The sequence below is a fragment of the Xenopus laevis genome, chromosome 5S (genome assembly GCF_017654675.1).
Source record: "Xenopus laevis strain J_2021 chromosome 5S, Xenopus_laevis_v10.1, whole genome shotgun sequence".
Taxonomy (NCBI): Eukaryota; Metazoa; Chordata; class Amphibia; order Anura; family Pipidae; genus Xenopus; species Xenopus laevis.
This window is the reverse complement of record NC_054380.1, coordinates 133,640,703-133,667,719: the sequence shown is the minus strand read 5'-3', so window position 1 is coordinate 133,667,719 and position 27,017 is coordinate 133,640,703. Positions and strand designations below refer to the sequence as shown.

Genomic DNA, 27,017 nt, shown 5'->3' with positions numbered 1-27,017 from the left:
TGAAAAGCAAAATCCCAACAGTACTTTATTCTCAATGTAACCAAGCTGCAGAAAAAAACACATACAAAAGGACATCGCTTGCCTGCCCTGAAATGTGAAGCATTTCCCCCAAATGTAACCCCCCTCCAATCCTCGCCATTGTTATTCTCCATTTTTTTGCTGCCCATTGACAGGTAATTCAAGTGTGAAGCTCCGCTGGGAAGGTTTCCATGTGTTCAGCTCCTTCACTTCTTGCTTTGATTCCTCCCAGTTCTGCTTGGCCTCCTTCTCTCTGTATGGGACCCTAGTGATAAAAGGACAGCAAAAAGCACTTGTCATCACGAGGCTCAAACGTCTTCTCTAATGATTCTTTATAAATCTTGCCATTTAGGAAGGCAGGTTGAACAATGTTATGTTAGAGACTTTAGAAGTGGACTGCATATAGGAGGATTGGAAAAGCTCAAAGTGAGTGAAAAGACCCACAGTTAATAAATGCAGTAGCAAAATAATGGTACAATTTAAAAAGTATTTATTAGGACATGTATACCTAAAGGGTTTTGTGCCCATTTAGCATGAAACAAGGTTACTCTAGTTACCCCACTGGGGCTGTCCCTGCTTAATACAGATCTATACCTAAACTAGTATAGCTTGCATAATATTTCTTTGAACTAGGGATGCACCGAATCCAGGATTCGGTTCGGGATTCGGCCAGGATTCAGCCTTTTTCAGCAGGATTTTTTCATGCAAATTAGGGTTCGGATTCGTTTCGGTATTCGGCCGAATCTCTCGCAAAGGATTCGGGGGTTCGGCCGAATCCAAAATAGTGGATTCGGTGCATCCCCACTTTGAACAGGTTATAAAGACAGCTAAGGGGCTGTTCCTGCTGAATAATGGCTGTTACCTGGAGGAATAACGTGCTGGCATAGTATTTTCATATCTCTATAGCTCAGAACATTTCAGCCCCAGTTATATTAGTTCATAGACCCTTGGTGGGCAGCCCATACCCCATTATCTTCTTGTAAAAGGGAATTATAACACAAAAGGAAGGCTATTGGAGGTGATACCAAAGTCTGTACTCAACAAGCCTAAAACAATGGAAAGCAAGTTTAAAGTAGTTCACCTTTAACTTTCAGTATATTATAAATTTGCAACTTTTCAGTTGATCTTCATTTTTATTTCTTATAGTTTTTTTAAAAAACTTTTTGTCTTCTTCCTCTGACTCTTTCCAGTTTTCAAAATGGGGTCACTGACCCCAGCAGCCAAAAACGATTGCTCCGTGAGGCTAAAATTTTATTTATTTATTTATTAATTATTTTATTACTTCTCTTTATATTTGGACCCTTCCCTATTAATATCCCATCTCTCATTTGAACCACTGCCTGGTTTCTAGTTTAATTTAGACCCTAGCAACAAGATATCTACTGAAATTCCAAACTGGAGAACTTCTGAAAAAAAAAAAGAGACCAATTGCAAATATCTTAGAATATCAATCTCTCTACATCATACTAAAAATTAATTTGAAGGTGGACAACCCCATTAAACAACATGCTGAACATGCATGACATGGAAACTGGGGGAAACAAACAAACAAAAAATAATATATATTTATCACTATTGATGAGCTAATCTGTCCAAAAAAACATGAACATTTGCAAAACGCATTGAAGTCAATAGGTGTCGATTTTTTTACACGCAAAATTGTTTACATGCGCAACAATTTTTTTCTCACTTCAAATGCATTAAATTCGATGCACAAAAGGATTCAGTGGGTCTCCTGTTTGTGAAACAGGCTTTGTTGCTGTGCCTGCCATTTGGTATTTGGGCAGGTAGTGCTACCTGGGGAAAGTAATGCTCTTTGGGGAAAAGGGACTGAGACTCTTTATCAGCCAGGAGTGGAGTGTGGGACTTTGTCTGGCAGGGAGGTGCCAGGATGGGACTGCAACAGGTTCCCCAGAGTAGTGGGTCATTATTATGCAAATTCATATTTACTTCTGCACTGTCTGTTTATTATAAAGTTGATGTTTGTTATACAGCACTGTGGGTGTTTGAATGTTTTCCTAATGGAGCCATCCGCAGGTCTATTCCAGGATCCCATTAGGTGGAGGCACTGCCATGAGAGTTAATTCCCTTTTACTTAGCAAAGGGGACTCAGGTCCTGGTATATGGTAAGAATGTACAACCTTGGTCCAAGGGGGAGTCCAAGAGGGTGTTACAGAACTGTAGCACCTATTTGGCTGTACTTAGACAAATACCCACTAGTATGATAGAGCATTGGCTACATGCGACTTACAAAAAAGGGTCAGGGGCTTCGTCAAGTGGAAGCTATCTCTTTAAAGGACAAGGAAAGTCTAAAATAGAATAAGGCTAGAAATGCTGTATTTTGTATACTAAACATAAGCATGAACTTACTGCACCACAAAGCCTAATCAAACAAATGATTTATGCTTTCAAAGTTGGCCACTGGGGGCCACCATCTTGTAACTTTGTTATACATCTTGGCCTGACCCTGACCCTGCACATGCTCAGTGTGGTCTGGGCTGCTTAGGGATCGTCATAAACAAAGCTGCTTGAATTCTGCATGGCTGGTAAGTAAGGCGGAAGCTCCCCCTGCTGTTCATAAGTATGATTGTTTCCCTGCTCAGCAGTTAGGGACCGTCTGACAATTCCTATCCACAGCAGTAAATGAAGGGAGAATTTCACTGCATACAGTCAGGTTTCTTATAAAAACTGTACACATTTTTTAATTAAAGTATATTGTAGAAAGGTTTATTTTTCATTGAAGAATGTAAAAATGGGATTTTATTGTTTTGCCTTTCCTTGTCCTTTAAGATGTAGTATAACTACAACACACAGGCTACTGCATATAAAAATGGATTGATTGGACGCCAGGAGGTTCTTTGGTGCAACTAAAGTAGATGGTTTATTATAACAAATGCAAATGCAAGTGACCACAGGTTTACTCACGCAGGAGATGATGCAGGTATAGCATATCACAGAGGAGGGAGGATAGCAGAAGATGATACAGCATAATGAAGACTGTCACTCCCATAAGGCATAGTAGTCAAGTGTAAACTCAATAATTTCTCCAAGGCATGGTAGTAGGTAAAAAAATATATTTTATTCACATTAATAGTTAAAAGACATGGATGCCTATGACTAGGCAGATTCTGCCTATGACTAAGTGCTGGGTAAGCATGAAACGCGTTAGGCGTTAGAGGGGATACTATCCATGTCTTTTAACTATTGATGTGAATAAAATATATTTTTTTACCTACTAGCATGCCTTGGAGAAATTATTGAGTTTATGGTTTTACCTCTGTTTGGTCACTAGAGGTCTCCGGCATGCTTACCAGTAATATTTATTGATTCTGCTTCCAATTTGATTCTAATAATAGTAGTCAAGTGTAAATCAATTCCCAGAAGACAGATATACCTCTGTGGGGATCAGGATCACCAGTGGAGTAGTTAGGGAGACGAAGTCTAAAGCCTAACACCCTATTCCCTGCACTAAAGGCAAACAAGAAGCCTTTAGGAAGCTACTCCCTGCTACTATCCTTGATGGAGCACACAGCTGCTCATGCTATATAAAGCTGACTATCTCACTCTCCTAGAGAGTCAGTAAAAAATCTTCCCTATGATAGCTAACCTCGTTCACAGGGTTTCCTGGTCCCTGATTTATTCTCCAACGGTACAGGTCCCTTTGGGGCAAATGGCTTTACTGGGGCCTTGGTGATACCAGGCTCAATGGGAAACACATAGCAGCACAGACACCAGGAGCCAAAGAGGAAGAGGCCACTCCCTACACAACACTATATAGCAGTGTGGCAGGAAATGGTATTACACCCTTTGACCAATAACTAATGGTGTACTAAATGACAAGTTACAAAGGCTTATGCCCAATAACAATAGATATAAGAAAAAGGGTAGGGATTTAACTCTATAGGGCATAGCAGATCCTATAGGTCCCTACAGAACCTTACTCAGAAATGATTAACAACAATTAATGCTTGGAGCAAAGAAATGAACCAAATGCAAAGAGTCGGTCATTGAGCAGAGAAAAGTTTCTGACATTGATTCCATGGAGCCATAAAATTAATCATGGGAAGCCAATGGAAACAAGGATCTCATTACCTTTTATAAAGCTGGCGATACGTGAAGTCAATTAGCAGGTATGAACAGTGCTACCCAAGCAGAATGTAAATGGCCTCACAAAGTAATGAATAGGCAGGCTGTTTTGTTTATTCTCTCATTTAAAGGAAGATACATTCTCATTATCAAGAAGGAATTTTGTCTGCAGTTTCATTTCCATGGCATTATCAAGCTATGAAGACGGACTTTATTGTTCTTTCATACTTGTTCCTTTCCCACTAGATCATAAGACGGTTACATATAAAAGACATTATTCATTAATTCTGTTACAGTTCCAGAAGGCACCAGGACATCGCATAGATTTGTCTATAACAACTCACATAACCAAATATTCCATGGTTATGTAGGAAAGCTAATCAGCATTAACAATATCATTCCAACTCTTTGTTTTTTTTTAACCTTTTCTGTTAATAGGGTTGCCACCTTTCCGGGAGCTCCGGGCAGGCCAATGACATCACAGGGCAGGACGATGACATTATGAGTGGGACGGTGACGTCGCACGGCCGGGTCGGTGGGCGGAGCTATAATGTGGCGGTTGCTGATTGGCCAATCACCGCTTCAACTTAAGGGAATCCTGTCAGTTTTCCAAATTAGGAAAACCTGGCACGCAGTTTTGATCTAGACAGCCCTCCCAAAAACCGGGCTGTCCGGGTCAAATCTGGACAGGTCACAACCATAGTTGGAAAGCCGCTTTGAGGTTCTACATCTGGTCAAGACCCCCATTGGATAATAATTGTTGGGAAGTACAACATCCTTGCACTTATCCCTCTGCAGCAGTTCCATGTAATGGAGCTGGCACAAAGCCTGTGTCTGTCTGCTGTAAGCCGTTACCTAGCAACCAGTTACACAGTGATCTCAGTGCTGCAGGAAGTGACACAGCAGCTAGTGAGTGGCTGGCAGGAAGAGGAAGTAGCAGAGCCTGGCAGAGAGCAGCCTGGCAGAGAGAACCACATGGTGGACAGAGAGAGAGTAAGAGGAACTGATGGTGGGCCCAGAGAGCTGGAAGGCACCACCAAAAGCAGACCTTCAGATTAGGCTGGCACAGAGACACCAGATACTGTCCCTAGAGGGACAGAGAGTATGAAAGGAATCCAGACTGGAAGAGAAACCAGCATCAGCAGGGGATTTCCATCTGAATATCCAAAGGGGCTGGTAGTCGCACTGCAGAGCTGCAAGTGTTGGACATGCCTGAAGGATCTGTGTGAATCATCCAAAGAGACTTTTAGAGTGAGTATCCTGTTTAAAGGGACAGTACCCTAGAAGCTCTTGAAGATACAGAGACAGTTTTTGGAAAGACATTAAAGGACTTCTTTTTATTTGGCAGATAGTTAGAGCAAGCGAGTTAGATACTGAGGCCCTATTGCTACTTGGTAGGAGTGCTGTTTGTACTAGCTGCCCTTTACATTTATTTTAGATAAACAATTATTCAGTTTAACAAATATTGTGTCTGTTTTATTGCTATGTGCCTAGTGGGGCTACCCGTAGGTACATTCCTGGATCCCACTAGGTGGATGCACTGCGCTATTAAGTACCAGGTACCCAGTCTCTCCCAATGCCACTGTGGAGTGGCTCAGGTTTGTCCCGTGTCATCAGGTAAGTGCCACACCGACAAAGGGGTGTCAAAAGGGTTACACAATCTTACAGATATGTGAAAAAAATGCTGGATCAGTCATAGTTCCAAGAATATCCAGGACAGCAAATAAGTGTAAACTTCAAATCTCGCTCTAACAGACCTTCAAGCTTGATTTCCAGAGGTTTCTAGGAGAGACTAGACTCCCTTCACCAAATTTCACCCTAACTGGCCTTCATACTTGGACCCCCAGCCATGCTCCAGAGACCGTAGCATTGGTGAAACTCTACTTATCGGTTGCCACTATCTATACATAAAAGGTAAGGCTTACACAAACATTGTCTGGGTGTAATTGGGCATTGTAAGTGCAGCTTGTGGTGGGTAAGGAATGTTGTTACTCATACTTCAAAGCCTCTATACAAAAAAGCTATATGGACACCTCTATCTCATTCTGTAAGGAAAGATATTAATATGAAGTTGGTCCTTTGCTGCTATGACTGTGAGCTACTTCTCTTCTGGGAAGGATTTCCACTTATTTTTGGGAAATTGTTAGTGGGATCTGCTTTTCAGCCACAGAACCATTAGTGAGGTTTGGTGCTGACCCGGTTCACAGTCATAGAGGGGTTTGTTGGGTTGAGATCAGGACTCTGTGTGGAACAGTCAAGTTTCTACACCTCAAACTCAACTAACTAATTCTATATGTACCTTATTTTGTCCATGGGAAGAATATCAGGCTGAAACAGGAAAGGGCCTTCCTAACCCCATTGAGTTATAGTAGGATGCATAGATTTTTCTAGAATGTTATTGTACACTGTACTACAGGTTTTCTGTAAATTGAACCAGGGAACTCAGCCCTAACCAGGAAAAACATCATAATTTCCCCTCCACAAATTATAACCATTGACATTACCCATCAGGTAGTGCTCTCCTGGCATCTAATAAACATAGAATTTAAGATCAATCTGCCAGATGAGGAAATGCCATTTATCGTTCTGGAGGACACTTTCCACTGTTCCACAGTCCAATGGTGGTGACCTTTTCTTCACTCCAGACAAAGTTTTACATTGCTCATGGTGATGTTAAGTTTCTTCATGATCATCATGTACATTACAAAATCATGCTCCCTAAAAATAGATCTTTTATTGGTTCTACGTCATTGGTTCCATTCACAACTTGGAACTCAGTGAGGGTGCCCCTGAGCACATGTTATTTTAGATACTTGAATACTTTCTCAAAAAATGCATCTGGACACTTTTAGCCATATAGTACAATATCAGTGGCGATATAATGCAATACTTGGATCCAAATAAAAGTTTCACGGCCTTATCGTCATGGAACTCCTTGACACCTAGGTGCAGATTTATTAAGGGTCAAATAGTAAATTCGAATTTTCATTTACAAGTCAATGGCAGAGGTCCATTGAACAATTTGAATATGTTAATTGCCTTTCTGACATTCAAGTTTTTTCCAAAGGGAAAACTCGATTTGAACTCAATTCAAATGTGATTTGAGTTAGGACTATATGATCAAATATTAGACGTTCTATTTTTTTCCTAAATAACCTCATATTCGATTTGTGAGTCTGAATTTATTAGAGTAAAAAAAGTTCACAGAAATTCGAAATTCGACCTTTGATAAATCTGGCCACTAATGTCTCCACATATTGAAGAGGCTACATTCCCTATATTTATCTATTCTCAGGGCTGTCATTTGATATAAGAAGGGCCACCACCATGTGACTAACCCACATTGACCCTGCAATCTAACCCTTTAAATATATAATTGGGTATGGGTCTGGGGGAAGAAACCCATTTTGAGTCTTTCCTGGACCCCCATCTATGTAATTTGCTTAAACCATAGTATTTTGTCTTACCAGTGGGGATCAGCACCCAATGCTTCTACCTTCAGACATGCCATTAGGGTTCTAGGTCATAGGATATAGTTCTCAGCTTCTATAGCAGATAATTACCAACTATAGAACGGGTTATCTTCTACAGAAGCTGGTATGTTGGTTTCGGGCTGGCTCACCCATCACTACTACCAACAGTTTCTCACTATGTAGAACTGGTTATGGGTGACAAAGTCTAAAGTTAGGACAGGCCAAATCGTGGCAGTATAAAGAGGAATAAGGACATAAATCCTTGAAATCTACAAATGTGCACTAGGCAACCCAGCTGGGAACCTCGCTCGGGCCTGAGTGGGGAGGGGAGGCGGCAGAGGGGTGGGCCGGAGTGGGGAAGGGAAGCAGCAGACAGAAGAGGAAAGCGATTACGTAGGAAGAACAGGTACCTGCATAGCCCCCCCTATAGTTGTGCCCTAGGACAGTGTAGGGTGGCCAGGTTGGTGATTTTCCAGCCAAATTGGGGTACTAATTTAAAGCCCATGCGGCTTTTGATAGTACAAACTAGCCACGGTACGGATTTGGGCTACTTTTTGGGCCTTTGGTTGGTTTTTACTTTGGAAACCAGCCAATGTTTTTTTTTCTTGCCAAGCCTGTGTTTCTCAATGTATGTTGGGTAACGTAGGTGTTGTTTAACAACAAGTTTGCATTAAACAAGTTTAATGTAAGACTACAATACCCAGCATGCAATGGGAATGAGGTGTAGAAGTCGGGAGTTACCAGATTTTGGGTTCCCGTCTCTCATCTCCCATCTCTCCTAAGCATTTTCCGTTGACTTTCCTCAATTTCAGATAATTTCGGGGCAAAGATCTTCTGGCCACCAATATGTCTATAGGTTGACCTGTTTTACCAATATTTATTGAAATCGTATATGTATTAGGGCCTTGTGTGGCCCCTATACCTCCTATACCCTATACCCCTGCTGATGGATAAATCTGTCCCAATTTGCGAAACCGTGAGAATTTTCACCACGCATATTGTGCTATTTTTTGGTTTTGTAGCTGACTTGGCTGTTTTTCAAAATTAGACCTGGCAACCCTGGGCCGGTGCCTCTTCTGCCTACCCCTAGTTCCGGCCCTGCGTAGGGGGGGCAGCAACATTTTTCTTGATTTTTCTTTTGGCAATTGGATAATTTCTCCCTTTAATAGATCCCACTGTAGTCAAAATTAAGGTGGCGATATTGCATATTGAGTACATACCGAGGTTTGGGGGGCGGTTTCTGCAGCGGAATGAATGTATCTGCCCTCACTCTATACGAGTCCCTGAAAGACAAGAGAAATAGACTGTAATTTACTGTTAGGGATTGATTGCTCATCTATAGTGAGAAGCATTCATCTGAGCAATTAGGCTTTAGAGAGAGAAGCCTGTGCAACCAAAGAGCCGCTCATTAGTAAAGTAACCAGATTGTTTTGCGCATAAAACTTCTGCACCGTCGGCACTTCCATAATCTACCGATCCGTGCGGCACCCGATAAAACCTCCAATGCTGCAAAAATGTGACTTTAATGCTGATACAGATAAATAACTGTCTGCAAACTTTATGAATATTAATTCACATCCACTGGGTCAGCCTTGTGCTAACAAGGGGGAGGTTGTTTTAGTTCCACTGGAGCTGCCAAATTCTCCTTTAAATATAATTTAGTATTTTATAGATGGACCTATTCTAAACAACGTTTCAGCTTTATTATATATTTAGTATGTGTTTTGAATGATTCCTATTTTACCTGTAATGCTATCTGGCTATTGGGGGTCACTGACCTTGGCTTCCAAAAAGCAGATCAACTGTGAAGGTTAATCCTTATTGTCATCCTCACAATTTTTATTTTATTTTCATACCCTCTACTATTCCATTGTGACTTCTAAACTGTCGTTTTGTGACCAGGGTAATTAAGCCCTAGCAACCAGATTGCAGTTGAAACCTTTAAAGGGGTTGTTCACCTTTAAATGAAATGTTAGTTTAATGTAGAGATTGACATTCTGAGACAATTTGCAATTGGTTTTCATTTTTTATTATTTGTGGTCTGTGAATTATTTAGATTTTTATTCAGCAGCTCTCCAGTTTGTAATTTCAACAATGTGGTTGCTAGGATCCAAATTGCCATAGCAACCATGTACTGATATGAATAAGAGACTGGAATATGACTAGTAGAGGGACTGAATAGAAAGAGAAGTAATACAAAGTCACAATACCTATACATTTATAGCCTTACAGGGCATTTGTTTTAGATGGGGTCAGTGACCCTTATTTGAATGCTGGAAAGAGTCAGAAGAAGAAGCCAAATAGTTCAAGAACTATTGAATATAAATAACGAAGACAAAGTTGCTTAAAATACTAAAAGTTAACTTAAAGGTGAACCAGCCCTTTAAAGTAAGTATTGTCTGAGGAAGGACATTGCAATGAAATGGTACGTGAATGGTTTCAACTGAAGGTCTGGTGTTGTACTGTCTGGTAAAATAAGGAGTCTAAACGGATTATTTACCAAAATCTGAAAATTTCGGAATAATTTTCTGTAAAATAGTCTGACAAAATCCACACTGATTTTCCCCTTATTTATTAATACATTTTTCTGTGTGGGTAAAACGTCGTAAAATTGTGAAAAAATTCGAATAGTACGAATTTTTCAGATCTGACGTCTGAAAACTCTGAAATCTTTGGATGATCGCACGAAACCCAGCGCAGATCAGGATATCTTCAGGACTTCTCCCATTTACTTCAACATGAACGCTGCAGGTCTGAGTTGGACAGGGCCAGAACTAGGGGTAGGCAGAAGAGGCAGCTGCCTAGGGCTCAACGAAAGGGGGGCAGTGGGAAGGTACCTGTCTTCTGCCTACCCCTAGTCCATGTTCGCTGTTTTACCCTGCTTCCCTCCCCTCCAATATCCTGTTATCTCTCCCCTCCTGCTCTCCCTCCCCTCCCCTTTGGTGCTCTCTCGCTCCCCTCCCGAGCTCCCTCCCCTCCAGTGCTCTCTCCTTCCCCTCCCGCCGCTCCCTCCTCTCCTGCTATCCCTCCCCTCCAGTGCTCTCTCCCCTTCCTTCTGACGCTCTCTCCCCTCCCCTCCTGCTCTCTTTCCCCTCCAGAACTATCTGCCTCCCCTCCGACGCTCACTCCCCTTCTGCTCTCTCTCCCTTCCAGTGCTCCCTCCCCTGCCGCATTCTGCGAATGCGTGTGCAGTCAGTCGAGGGGGGGCACGGTGGGCGGCCGAGTCGCTCTTCAAAGGCATTCATTTTTTTCTCTTTTTCTTGTTTTTAAATTATTTGCTTTCTTTTTCTGTTGCTTTCCAGCTTTCAAATGAGGGTCACTGACCATCCAAATAACAAATGCTCTTTAAGGCTACAAATGTATTGTTATTGCTACTTTTTATTACTCATCTTTCTATTCAGGCCTCTCCTATTTATACTTCAGTCTCTTATTCAAATCAGTGCATAGTTGCTAGGGTAATTTTGACCCTAGCAACCGGATTGCTGACATTGCAAACTGGAGAGCTACTGAATAAAAAGCTAAATAACTCAAAAACCAAAAGTAATAAAAAATAAAGCCAATTGCAAATTGTCTCAGAATATCCCTCCCTACATCAAACTAACAGTTAATTTAAAGTTGACAACCCCTTTCAGGGTATTGGCACTAGGGTTGCCACCTTTCCACCCGACGAACTCCGGGGGGAGGACCATGACACAGCGGGGGTGGGACATGGTGTAGCGGGCGGGCTGTGATGTGGGGGAGGCGGGACTGTGAAGTCAGGGGCGGGGCTATGACGCGGTGATTGGCGATTTGACAATCGCCGCATCAATCTCAGGAAACCCCGTCTGGTTTTCCTAATTTGGAAAACCAGGCGTCCAGTTTTGACCTGGGCAGGTGATCCAGACAGGTGGCAACCCTAATTGACAAATGATTCTGACGTTTTGCGACCCAATGGCCAGGGAAACTATTGCAATCGACCCCAACTCATCACCGGGTCTCATGAGTATAAAAACCATGGTTACTGACCGTTTATTGAGTGATCATCACTTAACCTGTTAGTCCACTGGGAGTCTAGCAGATTGCCATTGACTGGCTAATAATGCCAAGTATTTGGTCACTGACCTGATAATCAAACATCACTCCGTGATCTCATTCTTCTTGCCTTGCATTTGGCTTACTCAGGGTCACAAGACTCAATGTTTTATTCAGTGAAACCTGGGCGGCCAAGGCAGTTGTACTATAATTACACTCAAGTTTTGCTGAATTATTGATATTTGTTTGTAAAATAAGCGACTGTAAATGCCACTGACTTGTAACGCAGAGTCGCAGTGCCGGGAATCCCAAACAGATATTGTGTTTTATTCCAGAAACGCCGGCGTCCATTTTTTTTTGACGCCACCGAATTTTCGCAGCTGTTTCGCAAATGTATTCGCCAGCGGCGAATCACGCAAATTCGCTGTGAATTTGCGCCTGCCAAATAATTTTGCCCATCACTACTAGGGATACATATATGGGATATATCCGGCTATATCTCTCAGCTACATGTACTGCTGACAACAACAAAACTAGGCTATAGAATGGGCAAAGAAACACTGAATAAATATTCACCTGTATAGATGAATATTACACATCAGCATACAGGTATGGGACCTGTTATCCAGAATGCTCGGGACCTGGGAGTTTCCAGATAAGGGATCTTTCTGTAATTTGGATCTCCATTAGAAAATCATGTAAACATTAAATAAACCCAATAGGCTGGTTTTGCTTCAAATAAAGATTGATTATATCTTAGTTGGGATCAAGTACAAACTACTGTTTTATTTTTACAGGGAAAAAGGAAATAATCTTTAAAAATTTGTATTATTTGATTATAACGGAGTCTATGGGAGACAGGCTTGCCATAATTCGGAGCTTTATTGATAACGAGTTTCCCGGCAACGGATCCCATACCTGTATACAATGCTGATTCCTAACAGATTTCTCTCTGGTGTTTTTTTTTGCAAGCGCTCATTCTGGCAAAGCAGTTAATCGCGTTATACAGGTCTGGGATCTGTTATCGGGAAACCCGTTATCCAGAAAGATAGACTTCATTATAATCAAATAATTCACATCTCTAAATGTATTTCCTTTTTTCTGTGTAATAATAAAACAGTAGCTTGTACTTGATCCCAACTAAGATATAATTAATCCTTATTGGAAGCAAAACCAGCCTATTGGGTTTATTTAATGTTTATATGATTTTCTAGTAGACCTAAAGTATGAAGATCCAAATTACAGAAAAGATCCATTATCCAGAAAACCCCAGGTCTTGAGCATTGTGTAGTAGGAATATTAACAGGTGGTGCCCATAAGCACTGCTCAGGCACAATGCCCATCTCTGATTTCGAATAAAAGGGCAGCATATGTTCCGGCATACACATGTAACCCCTTCTCTTTGTATCCATTGTCTTTTACTGTATATTGGAAGCAATTGAAAATCTGGCAACAAACCTATAATATGGCAGATACAGGCTGTGAGTTTGCCGTACTTATGATCCTCTCACAGTTTGGAGAGTAGCACAGCTAATTCCGTTGGCCTTCTCCTGCTTCTGTGTTTGACTTGTTGGGGGTCAATCAGCAACACTGCATACCTCCCAACATTCTGCAAAAACAATTGGCCACGGCCCTTTTTGTGGCCACATCCCCTAATTACCATACTCATTTTACTAAATTTGCCAGATTATGAAAGTTTGAACACATTTCTGTAGTTTTTTTTTTTTTGTTTTATTACAGTTTTACTAATGAATTGCCCTTTAAGCTGTGAGTCTCAGTTCTCCTAAGGGACAAAACTGTTACACATGTATCTATTCTGGGCTCTTTGCCAAGAGCCAATTAAGTTAGAAACATTGTATCTTTTTTGACTGTTCAGTGCAGAGAAATCGGGACTTTTCAGTCCAAACGCAGGACTGCGAGTTGAGCTGTCAAAAGAGGGACTGTCCTGCTCAAAACTGGAAAGTTGGTAGGTATGACACTGGGGAAATCTGCCCTTGGCAGTAGCCCATGGCAACCAAACAAATTATTAAATTCATTGTTCTAGCTGCAGCTTGCTGAAAAAAAAAGCCAATCATGGATTGGTTGCTATGGGTAACTGCCCACAGGGCAAATTTGCCCACTGTCGGTCTTGGCTTCCCATTGCTTGGCTGTATATTTAAGTCCATTGTTGTGTCTACATGAATGTTCTCCTACAGCGATTAGGGGATTTATTAACTTTAACTGAAATATATTGGTGCAATAAGGCAGGTTTCTACCCACAATGCATCACAGCATTCCAGCATTATTGCCTCTGCTGTAAGTCACTGCTAAATTCTACCACTGTGTGCTATGCTATGGGCACAAACTGCGCCCAAACGTGTGAATCTCACCCAAGTTCCACTTGCAACATATTGAGCATCACATAAGTGTTTATAGTTACGGGTGCAATGCATAAAGAGGGCCCTATATTTAATGCCAGGGCTCAGTTACTGTCCCCTTTGTAACATTATTAAAGGTTTGGTTCACCTTTTAACTTTAAAGGGATACTGTCATGGGAAAAAATTTTTTTTTCAAAATGAATCAGTTAATAGTGCTACTCCAGCAGAATTGTGCACTGAAATCAATGTCTCAAAAGAGCAAACAGATTTTTTTATATTCAATTTTAAAATCTGACATGGGGCTAGACATTTTGTCAATTTCCCAGCTGCCCCAAGTCATGTGACTTGTGCCTGCACTTTTGGAGAGAAATGCTTTCTGGCAGGCTGCTGTTTTTCCTTCTCAATGTAACTGAATGTGTCTCAGTGGGACCTGGATTTTACTATTGAGTGCTGTTCTTAGATCTACCAGACAGCTGTTATCTTGTGTTAGGGAGCTGTTATCTGGTTACCTTCCCATTGTTCTGTTGTTTGGCTGCTGGGGGGAAAAAGGGAGGGGTGATATCACTCCAACTTGCAGTACAGCAGTAAAGAGTGATTGAAGTTTATCACTGGGAAAGTGACAATATGTCTAGCCCCATGTCAGATTTCAAAATGGATTTCAGTGCAGAATTCTGCTGGAGCAGCACTATTAACTGGTTCATTTTGAAAAAAAATTTTTTTCCCCATGACAGTGTCCCTTTAAGTATGTTATAGAATGGTTAATTTTAAGCGACTGGCCTTCATTATTTTTTTTTTTTTTATAGTTTTTTAATCATTTGCCTTCTTCTTCCGACTCTTTCCAACTTTCAAATGATGGTAATTTTCCCCATCCAAAAAAAAAACAAATGCTTTGCAAGTCTGTGCAGTTATTATTATTGCTGCTTTTTATTACTCATCTTTCTATTTAGACCCTCTCCTATTCATATTCCAGTCTTTTATTCAAATCAATGCCTGGTTGCTAGGGGAATTTGGATTGCTGAAATTGCAAACTGGAGAGCTGCTGAATAAAAAGCTAAATGACTCAAGAACCACAAATGAAAAAAAAAAACAAAACCAATTGCAAATTATCTCAGAATATCCCTCTCTACGTCATACTAAAAGTTATCTCAAATGTGAAAAACCCCTTTACCGTTGGCCAGATAACAGTAAAGGAGGCCGATAACTTTTGGGGGGATTTTAGGTCCCTTCTTTCCCTCCCTGCTATGACACAATACAGACCAAAAAAAAATACGCACCTTAAATTGACAAGTGGCCTTGTAGATCCGAATTTGTGGAAGCTGGGGCTGTACTCGGGGCTAATGAAAGGCTTGTCTCCGGGGTTGGATAAAGGGATTCCATTCCTGGGGTCACAGACTGTAAGGTAAGCACAAAGCTGCTGTCGATGGCACCAATCCTATTCTACACATGGAATGAGTTATGGGACCCAGAGGGAACGTATCGCCGCACCGAGACTCAAACCATCGAGTTAATTCATTGCCGGGCCCAGCAGTGAAGTTGGCTACATTAATAATTGATTGTGACACACATACCCAGCTCTTCTTTATGGGAAACATTAAACTCTCCTTTATGTTTCCTGGTGGGCAATAAAGGCCCAAGGACGCCGACGTCCACTGAATAATTATCAGATCATTAATCCAGGCGGCAAACAGAAATGGCACTTAGTGGTCTGCAGGTTTTCTCTCTCGCAGCAGGGTCATAAAAACTCGCAGTGTGTTAGTGGCTTAGAGGAGAGTGTTTCAGGCAGAAGGGGCCCCTGGGGCCAATGTAGGGTTTTAATATACTGCCGCGCATAAAGGGAATGTATAATATATTGTATATACAGAACAAACACACATAAATGCAACTTGCAAAGCAAAGGCTTAAAGGAGAAGGAAAGCTACCAAGCAGTTTATTACCAATAGATTAGCCACAATAGTGCAAGCTATAACACTATTTATTCTGTAGAATGCTTTACCATACCTGAGTAACCAGCTCTAGAAACTCTCTCTGTTTGTTTAGGATAGAAGCTGCCATATTAGCTTGGTGTGACATCACTTCCTGTCTGAGTCTCTCCCTGCTCACTCATAGCTCTGGGCTCAGATTACAGCAGAGAAGGGAGGGAGAGAGGAGCAAACTGAGCATGCTCAAGCCCTAGCCCTGGAGGTTTAAGCTGAAAACAGGAAGTCTGATACAGAAGCCCATGAGTACACAATAGAAGGAAAGAAATGTGCTGTTTCTTTTGACAGAGGACTCAGAGCAGCATTACTTTGAGGGTTTACTGGTGTATTTATATAGACCTTTCTGATAAAGCTTACTTAGTTTTAACCTTTCCTGCTCCTTTAAGGACATACAAGCTCTTATTCATGGAGCAGTAGTGTTAACCCTTACAACATTTCCCCTATATATTAGGTACCTATCTAATGCTGTCAGTCTCTGTTTCTGTATAGGAACTGAATTCAGAGCAGGCAGTAACCCTTCCAACCCTTCCTCTTGTCTCTGTCCCTATATACAGAATATTAGGCACATCTATGGACAGATTTATTAAAGGTCAATTTTGATTGTATGTGAATTTTTTTTAAAATTTGAATTAGGGATGCACCAAATCCACTATTTTGGATTCTGCCGAACCCCCAAATCCTTCACGAAAGATTCGGCCGAATACCGAATCGTAATCCTAATTGGCATATGCAAATTAGGGATGGGAAGGGGAAAACATTTTTTATTTCCCTCCCGACCCTAATTTGCATATGCAAATTAGGATTTGGATTCAGTTCAGCCAGGCAGAAGGATTCTGCTCAAAAAGGCCGAATCCCGAACAGAATCCTGGATTCGGTGCATCCCTAGTTTGAATGTACTCACAATTTGACTGGGAGGTTATGAAAAAATGTGATTGTCTAAAATTCGATTGAGTGGGAACGACCCGAAAATCGAATATGAATGAAATTCAAATCCAATTTTCCTCCAAAAAAAACTTGAATGTCAGGAAGCCTATTAACATCTTCAAATGGGTCAACGGACCTCTGCAATTTTTAGGTGGCGAATATTCGATATAGAACTGTTTCCATGGTCGAGGTGTAATAAATCTCACATTTGAATTTACATTCGAATTGGGGGATTAAAATTTGAGTGTGTGAATTTTGACGCCAAAAAAAAATCAGAAATTCCAATTCCAAATTGTTACCAACCCCTATTGGTATATAGGAAATGAGATCAGAGCAGGCAGTAACCCTTCCAACAATTTCCCTTGTCTCTGCCCATATATATTAGACGCCTATCTATAATATAATCCCTTTTTCTGATAGGGCAGCAGGAATTTTAAATTCCATTCCCCAAGTCTGAGCAGGTTTCCTCCCAAGCCATATGAGCAGGTTAATTGGCTTCTGATGATGCCCGTGTGGATGATGTAAAACTCAACATAACACATATATATGGATGACAATGCCAATAGAATGGCAATAGCTAGAATGTTAGCTCAGGGTGCCCTCTGCTGTCTATTCCATTACTATGCGATACGGTGGGAGAATGAGAGATTTTAATATTTAATATTGCTGAAAGATATTTGAAGAGCTGAGCAACTGAGAGTGATGGGTAATATTCTACATAATCTTGGGAGGGGCACAAGATGACTATAATTGCTATTGGCACCCTCCTATGCAATAATGGAAGCTGATGAGCAGTATTGCCTACCTTTACTTACCCTTTTTCTTTGTCCCAATGTTCGCCTCCAGCTTCTCTACATCCAACGACGTGCGGTTTCCCAAGTGCGTCCCTTCGAAGCTGCAGCGCTTCCCAGTGTGGTATGTGAAGGGTAACCCAGAATTGGGATAAAAGCTCCACTCTGCCCCCATATGTATGTGCCCTGGTACAGAACAAATATCCACAGTTACTATGATTATTAGGGTGCAGTTGTAAACCCCAGCGTATTGACGTACAACAGAAGGGTGTGTCCACGAAATGTGCAGATACAGGAGAATATCTCCCCTAAATCCATTACTGACCCCCTAAATAAATCCCTCCCCCTGGGATGCTAATTCTTTCATGTGTATATGGGACTATAGGGTCATTTGGTTCAGCAGTTAAAGGGTGTGTTCACCTTTAAACTAACTTTTAGTGTGTTATAAAATGGTCCAACTTTTCAATTGGTCTTCATTATTTATTTTTTATTGTTTTTTTACTTATTTGCCTTCTTCTTCTAAACTTTCAAGCTCTCAAATGGGGGTCACTGACCGCATCTAAAAAGCATAATGCTTTGTAAGGCTTGTGACACATGGGCAGATTCGGGGAGATTTAGTCGCCTGGCGACTAATTAATCGGCTCTTCGCCTGGGCGACAATGAACTGCCTTCGCGTGTCTTCTCGTCCGCTATAATGAAAAGTCGCCTGCGCTAAAGCACACGCGGCACTTCGTTATCCGAAGTCACCCGAAGTTGCCTCACGAGGAAACTTCGGAAAACTAAGTGCTGCGAGTGCTTTAGCGCAGGCGACTTTTGACAAAGAGGCGATTAGTCGCCAGGCGACTAAATCTCCCCGAATCTGCCCGTGTGTCTTAACCCTAAGGCTACACATTTATTGTTATTACTACTTTTTATTACTCATCTTTCTTTTCAGGCCTCTTTTATTCACATTCCAGTCTCTTATTCAAATAAATGCATCGTTGCTAGGGTCATTTGGATCCTAGCAACCTTTGCTGAAATTGCAAACTGGAGAGCTGCTGAATAAAAAGCGAAATAAGCCCAGAAAGGTGTGCATACTTATTAGTAATAGAGCACTAGGGAGAGCACATGCACACCCCTAAGTGCTTATTTGAAAATACTTGTTTTTGGGGTCCGGCTGCACTCTGTACCTAACATCAGACTCAAATCTGGCACAAAGTGCCTGGCGGGTTCAATGCATTGCCCCCTGAGCATCTCAATGACACGCGGGTAAGGGAATGGGTAGGTGGTGGGAAGCAGGGCCGGCCAAGCTCATCTCAGCTGGCCACTTGCCCCGGCACACGTGTACACACACATATGAAACCGATATACAAGAAGAGTGGGCAGCGAACGTGAGACGACAAGGGTCAGGACTAGGGGTAAGAGAAGTTAGAGGTATGTGCCTAGTAGTGATGTGTGGGTAGGGTTGCCACCTGGCCGGTATTTTGCTGGCCTGGCCAGTAAAAATTATGGTTGATCTGGCCCAATACCTGCGGGCAGGGCCGGACTGGAAGAAAAAAACAGCCCTGGCAAAAAAAATCAAAGCAGCCCACTTCAGGTATAGGATTGGTTATCTGGAAAACCAGTATACAGAAAGCTCCAAATTACGGAAAGGCCATCTCCCATAGACTCCATTATAATCAAACATAAATGTTTAAAAATGATTTCCTTTTTCTGTGTAATAATAAAACAGTAACTTGTACTTGATCACAACTAAGATATAATTAATCCTTATTGGAAGCAAAACCAGCCTATTGGGTTTATTTAATGTTTACATGATTTTCTTGTAGACTTAAGGTATGAAGATCCAAATTTTGGAGAGATCCATTATAAGGAAAACCCCAGGTCCGAGCATTCTGGATAACAGGTCCCATACCTGTACACATGTGTGACATTGGCGACCAAGCTCCTCTACCCATACAAGCTAAAAAGAAAACATTGGTGTTCAGCCCCCCCCCCAATAAAATGAGGGGGGAAAAGTGGTCAGGGCCTCCGATAAAAAGTAAAAAAAAAATTGGTGACCAGCTCCCCCATTTAAAAAACAATTGGTGTCTCCCTCCAAGTTCAAACAATATTGGTGGCCAGGGTTCCCCATTAAAATTAAAAAAAATAAATATTGGTGGTCAGGGCTTTCAGTGGAAACTTTTAAAATTTGTCAGTTACAGGTTCCAGAAGTGCTGACACCTGTTGGTTACTTTGAAGAACCACAGAGGATCTGCAGTCATTTGAGAAATAGTGGTGACATCTAGTGGTGATTGTCAGCAACAGCAGCCTAATCAACACTATCGGGACAGAAAGGCGGTGCAGAGAGGATCGTGCGGAGACAGGTCCAACGGGCATTTGCCCGACATTACAGATGGCCAGTCCAGGCCTGCGGGAACCCGACCTCGGCACACCTTTTGCGGATCATAGTAGGTTGCCCCTTATGTCACATTGTTAGCAGGGTGGGGCAGTGCAAGTCTATAAATAGAGGGTAAAACCCGGGTGCATTTCGTGCGGGTTCGGTTAGGATACGGGTCAAGGTTTTCTCATCACACCTTTGCGACCTAGACACTCTATTCTTCTGCTTACCCCTATTACCTGCACTGATGAGAAGGGTGAAACACCTCCATCCTCCCCAACATGTCTGCCTGCATGGGATAGATTTGCTCCACTTCCTTTCACAAATTTTTACTGCTTATGATTATGCAGCTTTACCTGGGGAAGTTCACCTTTACACTCAGATTTTCCAAGCAACATTTTTATTGGTCTCACTTATTTATTTTACCGCTTTTCATTTATAATTTATTTGCTAATTTTCCTCTGCAGGCCCTCTACTTATTCATCATTCATTGCTATTTCAGTATGAATTCCTGGTTACTAGGGTAATTCACCTCTGGTGACCTAAATTCCAAGCCTAAAATTTATGTCATTAAAAAAAATGCAAATTGTCTTAGAATTCTGCTTTCTTCAATCATCTTTTAGTTAAGTTGAAGGTGAACTTATCCTTTAAAACACCAGTTAATACTGAAAAGTGTTGCCAGTATTAGTCCTGTGTATGAATATGGCGGCAAGGGCCGGGGTATGAATAATACAGACAATGATAGGGGGTAGTAAGGATACAGGGACACGCACTGTGGCTTGCTGCCAGCAATTGTGTGTATTGTGACGTCACTCATTAGTATCTTATTACTGTGCATGACATAACTCATTTCTTATTAACCACTGGGGCCATTGTTGGATCTCATTGTTCTCTGTAGTAATATAATAGCTGGGGATGAGCAAAGACTCCAGTCAGTTATTATTATTATTATTATCATGTATTTTTAGAGCGTCAACATATCAGGCAGCACTGTATACAAAGAAATCACATGAGTTACATAGATATACTGTTAGATACAGAGTTACATACATTACCAGAGATTATAAAAGGTGAGGAAGGCCCTGTGCAAAAGAGCTTGCAATCTAAAGGGGGAAGGGAATGAGACACAAGGAAACATATGGTTCTGTTCTGGTCGTTGATCTATTAATATCTATAAAACTATCCGACCCTATCTGCCGGCACAATGGATTCTGAGAGCATTTTCTAACCCCCATCTACTCACTCGGTCCTGGACGCATTAGTCTGATCCTGTCTGGAAACTTCATATCTTTTATATGAGGAAAGGGAGCGTCGGAATATCGAGGCGACGGCAACCAGCGTGCACTGGGCTTCCAATCCAGATCCCAGCTGTCAGGAGAGAGAACATGGAACCATAAAACCTAGAGTTGTTCATATGAGAGACTATCAACACAAAGAACATGTAGCGTGCAGTATGGCAGCTCACACTTCCAACATGAAGCAGCTTGTGCAGCTAATTATGACCCCATTCTCCCAGACTGCTTTCAGGAGTTGGTTCTTTTGTTGCTTCCCCCATTGTGATATCATCACTCTTGTTAGCGGAGCAGCACTGGCAGGAGGAACTGGGATTATTGGGTTAAATCTATGACCCTAAAGAAGAACGAGGCAGACTTACTTGGGATAGGAGGGCACAGGGCAGTTAATAGATGGCAGAGTGACTCCATGTTTTCTCATCGTAGTGCTCGCAAATTCGGCAGGCTGCAATGATGCCGATTCACCAGCAGGGGGATATGGAGCCTTATTGTCTTCTGCAACTGCAATGTAGTAAAAAAAAACAAGTTTTGTCATTGGGGGATGGGTGTTTAATTGTTTTGGCTACCACAGTGCAGTGACTTTTTTTTTCATGGAAAACCAAATGAACTAAAATGAACTTAATTAAAGGAAAACTATACCCCCCAAACAATGTAGGTCTCTATAAAAAGATATTGCATAAAACAGCTCGTGTAAAACCCTGCTTCATGTAAACAAACCATTTTCATAATAATACACTTTCTAGTAGTATGTGCCATTGGATAATCCTAAATAGAAAATTGCCATTTTAAGTAAGTGCCGTCCCCTGGGATTGTAGGATTCACGGTGCACACAAACAAACCATACTTGTTAGGTCACATGAGCCAATTAACAGACAGAGTTGTGTCTTTTGCTTCCTCACTTCTTCCTGTTACAGTTAGAGCTGCAGTATTTCTGGTCAGGTGATCTCTGAGGCAGCACACAGATCATCATGAAATGGTGGCTCAAGGCAAGAGATGTAAAAGGGCAATATTTACTTAAATATATATTCCAGTTTGGTAAGATTCTTTAATATGTCACTTAATATGATATAAACTTTCTGTTGCTTAAGTATTCATTTTGGGAGTATAGTTTTCCTTTAATCATATTAAATTAACTTTTAGTGGCCCATTTATTAACAATCTCGAAAAAAGTGAGGTTTTTCTAAATTTCTAAAAAAGCTCTAACAATTTGGAATGTATTAAGTTAAAAAACCACGAAAGCCTTTAAGATTCTTTAATATGTCACTTAATATGATATAAACTTTCTGTTGCTTAAGTATTCATTTTGGGAGTATAGTTTTCCTTTAATCATATTAAATTAACTTTTAGTGGCCCATTTATTAACAATCTCGAAAAAAGTGAGGTTTTTCTAAATTTCTAAAAAAGCTCTAACAATTTGGAATGTATTAAGTTAAAAAACCACGAAAGCCTGTGGTTCACCAAGTAACAAGGTGCTATAGAATCAGTCAATCAGAGCTGCGCTGATCCTATTGGACCATTTGTAATCTAATCAGAATTATAGAGGATTTCAGTTTTTTTTTTTTTTTTGCTACAAATTGTCAAAGTATAATGAGGTTTTCAAGGTATTCATATTTTTTAGAGGTTTTTATTTCTTCCTACTTTTTATTTTCGGATTTTTTAATCAATTCAATGACAAACGTGGTTTTAGAGTTTAGTCGTGATTTCAAAAACCACTACAATTTAACCAATAAATAAGCTTCCATGCAGAATGCAGACGTTCATATTCTTGGACAATTTGCAGTTGGTTTTCATTGTATATTTTTTGCCAGTTGTTGAGTGATTTAGCTTTTTGTTCTCTCTCTCTCCAGTGTGGAATTTCAGCAGCTACCTGGTTGCTAGTGTGCAATTCATCCTAGCAACCAGTGGATTGAATAAATGTGAATGTGAATAAGAGAGGCCTCATTAGAAAGATATTTAACAAGAATAACTGAAGCCTCACAAAGCAATAGTTTTTCTGGATGTCAGGATCAATGACCCCCATTTAACAGCTGGAAAGGGTCGTAAAATATATTTTTTTAAAAACTATAAAAAAAAAAAAAACAATTTACAAAGTTGCTAACAATAGCCCCTTATACATAATATAATAAAAAGTGGCCTACCCCTTTAAAGAAATAGCGGAACAAATGCCCTTTTAATAAAATAGTTGAAAATGGAAATAGTAAAAAAAAAAATATGTTAGTATTAATTAAATTATTAATTTGTATTTAATTATTATTTTTGTATTATTTATTAACAAAAACAGATTTCTTTTTTTCTTGTGACTGTTAATACATGGGAAAGGTACAAATGGTATAAATGGAAAAATATAAATTAGGGGGCAAAACCTTTTATTGGAAATTTGCAAAGGTTTTAAAATTAAAAAGAGAAATAATCAGACTTTTCACTTAGGGGCAGATTTATCAAAGGTCGAGGTGAATTTTCGAATGAAAAAAATTCAAATTTCAAGCTATTTTTTGTGTACTTCGACTAGGGAATAGTCCAAATTCAATTTGAATTTGAAAAAAATTTGAAAATCCGAATATCGAAACTTATAATGTGCTGTCTCTTTAAAAATTCGACTTTGACCATTCGTTCTCTAAAACCTGCCGTATTTCTATTTTAGCCTATGGGCGGCCTCCTAGAACCTATTTGGAGTCAATTGGGGGACTTTGAAAAATCCAAGGTTTTTTTTTGGGAAAAACTTTGATTCGAATTCGATCTAATGTGCTATTATTTCAATTCGTACGATTTGAATTCGGCCGAATACAGACTTATTCAATCAAAAACTGACCTATTCGGCCAAAAAAAAACTTTGACTTAATTGCGGTTGGTCTTTTTGAATTCGAATTTCAAAGTTTTTCAAATTCGAAATTCGACCCTTGATAAATATGCCCCTAAGTGACTGATTTATTGATTTTGACAGTTATGTCTTGCTAAAAATTTTATCGATGGGGGGAAAAAAATTGTGTTTTTTCCCTCACCCTGAAAATGTGTGTGTTCGTTTTTCAGGTGTCATTTTTGGTGATTTCTAAAACCCGTGTGTCAGCAGGTTGCAGTTGGTGAATTGTTTATTATTTCTCTACAAAAGAATCTACAATCGAAAAACAATGCAATAATGGGGGGTATAAGATTGTAGCCAAAAATTGGGGTTGTGGGCGAAAGAGAAATCTATTTTATGTTACAAGTTACTTGATTTGGATCAAAATGCAACTTGGAGAATTAATGTATCAGTCAATCTGTAGCAGATTGGACTTTTTATTTAATTCAATAATAATCATTACAATATTTTTTTAAATATTACAGGCATATGATCTATTATACAGAATGCTCAGATAAGGGGTCTTTCTGTAATTTGGGTCTCCTGTTAGAAAACATTAAAACAGTAAATAAACCCAATGGGCTGGTTTTGCTTCCAATAAGGATTAATTATATCTTGGGTGGGATCAAATACAAGGTACAGGTATGGGACCTGTTATCCAGAATGCTCAGGACCTGGGAGTATTCCAGATAGCAGATGTTTCTGTATTGGGGATCTTCATTCTTTAAGTCTACTAGAAAATCATGTAAACATTAAATAAACCCAATAGGCTGGTTTTGCTTCCAATAAGGATTAATCATATCTTAGTTGGGATCAAGTACAGGTATAGGATCCATCATACAGAAACCTGTTATCCAGAAAGCTCCGAATTACTGAAAGGCCGTCTCCCATAGACTCTATTTTATCCAAATAATCCAAATTTTTAAAATTGGAATCCCTTTTCACTGTAGTATTAAAATAGTACATTAAACATGATCCAAACCAATATATTATGAATTTATTTAATTTATTTAAAGTTTACATCATTTTCTGGTTGACTTAAGGTATGAAGATCCAAATTATGGTGAGATCCATTATCTGGAAATCCTCAGGTACCAAACATTCTGGATAACAGGTCACATACCTGTACAAGGTAATGTTTTACTATTAGAGAAAAAGGGAATCATTTTTAAAAAAAAATGTGAGTTATTTGGGAGATGGCATTTCTGTAATTCTGATGTTTCTGGATAACAGGTTACCTGTACTGTTTTATTATTACAGAGAAAAGGGAAATACATTTTAAAAATGTGAATTATTTGATTGTCTATGGGAGACGGACTTCAATAATTCTAAGCTTTCTGGATAATGGATTTCTGAGTGAGGGATCCCATATCTGTATTTGTTTAGAAAAAAAAGATGAATGTAGCAATGTAAAAAAAAATTCATTATTTAATGTAACCATACTTTGGAATGAAATTTGTAACATTTTATCAGCTTTGATAAGAGACGACAGTTCATTGAAAATTGTCCCCGCCAGTCGGGAGGATGATGAGAAATAGAGACAACTGCCAGGGACCTTCTGTATTTGCGAGTTTGGTTTAAAATAACTCTGTGCTTTAGTTTGAAAATAAATATAATTTAGGGGGAATTTGAAATAAAATAAAATGTAGGGTGAATTTGAAATAAAATAAAATGTAGTCGGAATTTGTAATAAAATAAAATGTAGGGGGAATTTGAAATAAAATGTAGGGGGAATTTGAAATAACATAAAATGTAGGGAGAATTTGAAATAAAATGTAGGGGGAATTTGAAATAAAATGTAGGGGGAATTTGAAATAAAATGTAGGGGGAATTTGAAATAAAATGAAATGTAGGGGGGATTTGAAATAAAATAAAATGTAGGGGGAATTTGAAATAAAATTAAATGTAGGGGGGATTTGAAATAAAATGTAGGGTAATTTGAAATAAATTGAAATGTAGGGGGGATTTGAAATAAAATAAAATGCAGGGGAATTTGAAATAAAATGAAATGTAGGGAGAATTTGAAATAAAATGAAAAGTAGGGGGGATTTGAAATAAAATAAAATATAGGGGGAATTTGAAATAAAATAAAATGTAGGGGGGATTTGAAATGAAATAAAATGTAGGGGGGATTTGAAATAAAATAAATGTAGGGGGAATTTGAAATAAAATAATATGTAGGGGAAATTTGAAATGGAAATGTGTACGTTACCTTTCTGTGCCAGTTTTGTCATGGTGGTGGCAGCAGCTTTGCACTTGCAGGGAGTTAGGAATCAGCTTCTCGAGGGTGTCGGGCAGACTTGTGTGCAACGTGTTCATGTAAACAGAGCTGCTACTAACAACCAGCCTGCCTGCGAGACAATGCAAGGGACTCTCCTTGGAAACCACAAACTGCACCAAAGACAATGGCTGAAATGCTGATAGCCGGGAGTCTGAAACTGCACAGTAATGTGATAGGGCCACACACTTCAGGAGCCCGACTGATGCGCAGATACTAATACAAAAGCCCGCAGGACAGTATGGGGGCCTTATACAGGTATGGGACCCGTTATCAAGAAACCCATTATCTAGAAAGCTCAGAATTACAGAAAGGCCGTCTCCCATAGACTCTATTTTATCCAAATAATCCAAATTTTTAAAATTGGAATCCCTTTTCACTGTAGTATTAAAATAGTACATTAAACATGATCCAAACCAATATATTATGAATTTATTTAATTTATTTAAAGTTTACATCATTTTCTGGTTGACTTAAGGTATGAAGATCCAAATTATGGTGAGATCCATTATCTGGAAATCCTCAGGTACCAAACATTCTGGATAACAGGTCACATACCTGTACAAGGTAATGTTTTACTATTAGAGAAAAAGGGAATCATTTTTAAAAAAAAATG

The 27,017-nt window shown here is 39.9% G+C and overlaps 1 protein-coding gene across 2 annotated transcripts; it reads right to left on the bottom strand.

Annotated features, from left to right (window-relative positions):
• spats1.S (spermatogenesis associated, serine-rich 1 S homeolog) lies at nucleotides 1-26,452 on the bottom strand. Of its 2 annotated transcripts, XM_041565079.1 has the most exons (7): nucleotides 26,336-26,445; nucleotides 21,650-21,788; nucleotides 21,239-21,363; nucleotides 17,661-17,822; nucleotides 15,220-15,337; nucleotides 8,798-8,860; nucleotides 1-283 (listed from the first exon to the last, which is right to left on the bottom strand). In XM_041565079.1, exons 1-7 carry the CDS (start codon nucleotides 26,355-26,357, stop codon nucleotides 142-144), a joined length of 771 nt encoding a protein of 256 aa, XP_041421013.1. In that variant the 5' UTR covers nucleotides 26,358-26,445; the 3' UTR covers nucleotides 1-141. The 2 variants fall into 2 exon arrangements, with proteins under 2 accessions (XP_041421013.1, XP_041421014.1); XM_041565080.1 differs by lacking the exon at nucleotides 8,798-8,860 and having other exon boundaries at nucleotides 26,336-26,452.
• Nucleotides 26,453-27,017: the final 565 nt, after the last annotated feature.

Excerpts from the sequence above, each read along its gene's own strand:
- spats1.S (XM_041565079.1), bottom strand. The coding sequence starts at position 26,357 with ATGACAAAACTGGCACAGAAAG. Across the intron at positions 21,789-26,335 it reads GACAAAACTGGCACAGAAAG|TTGCAGAAGACAATAAGGCT; the intron begins GTAACGTACACA and ends ACTACATTGCAG. Across the intron at positions 17,823-21,238 it reads ACTAATGCGTCCAGGACCGA|GGCACATACATATGGGGGCA; the intron begins GTGAGTAGATGG and ends GTTCTGTACCAG.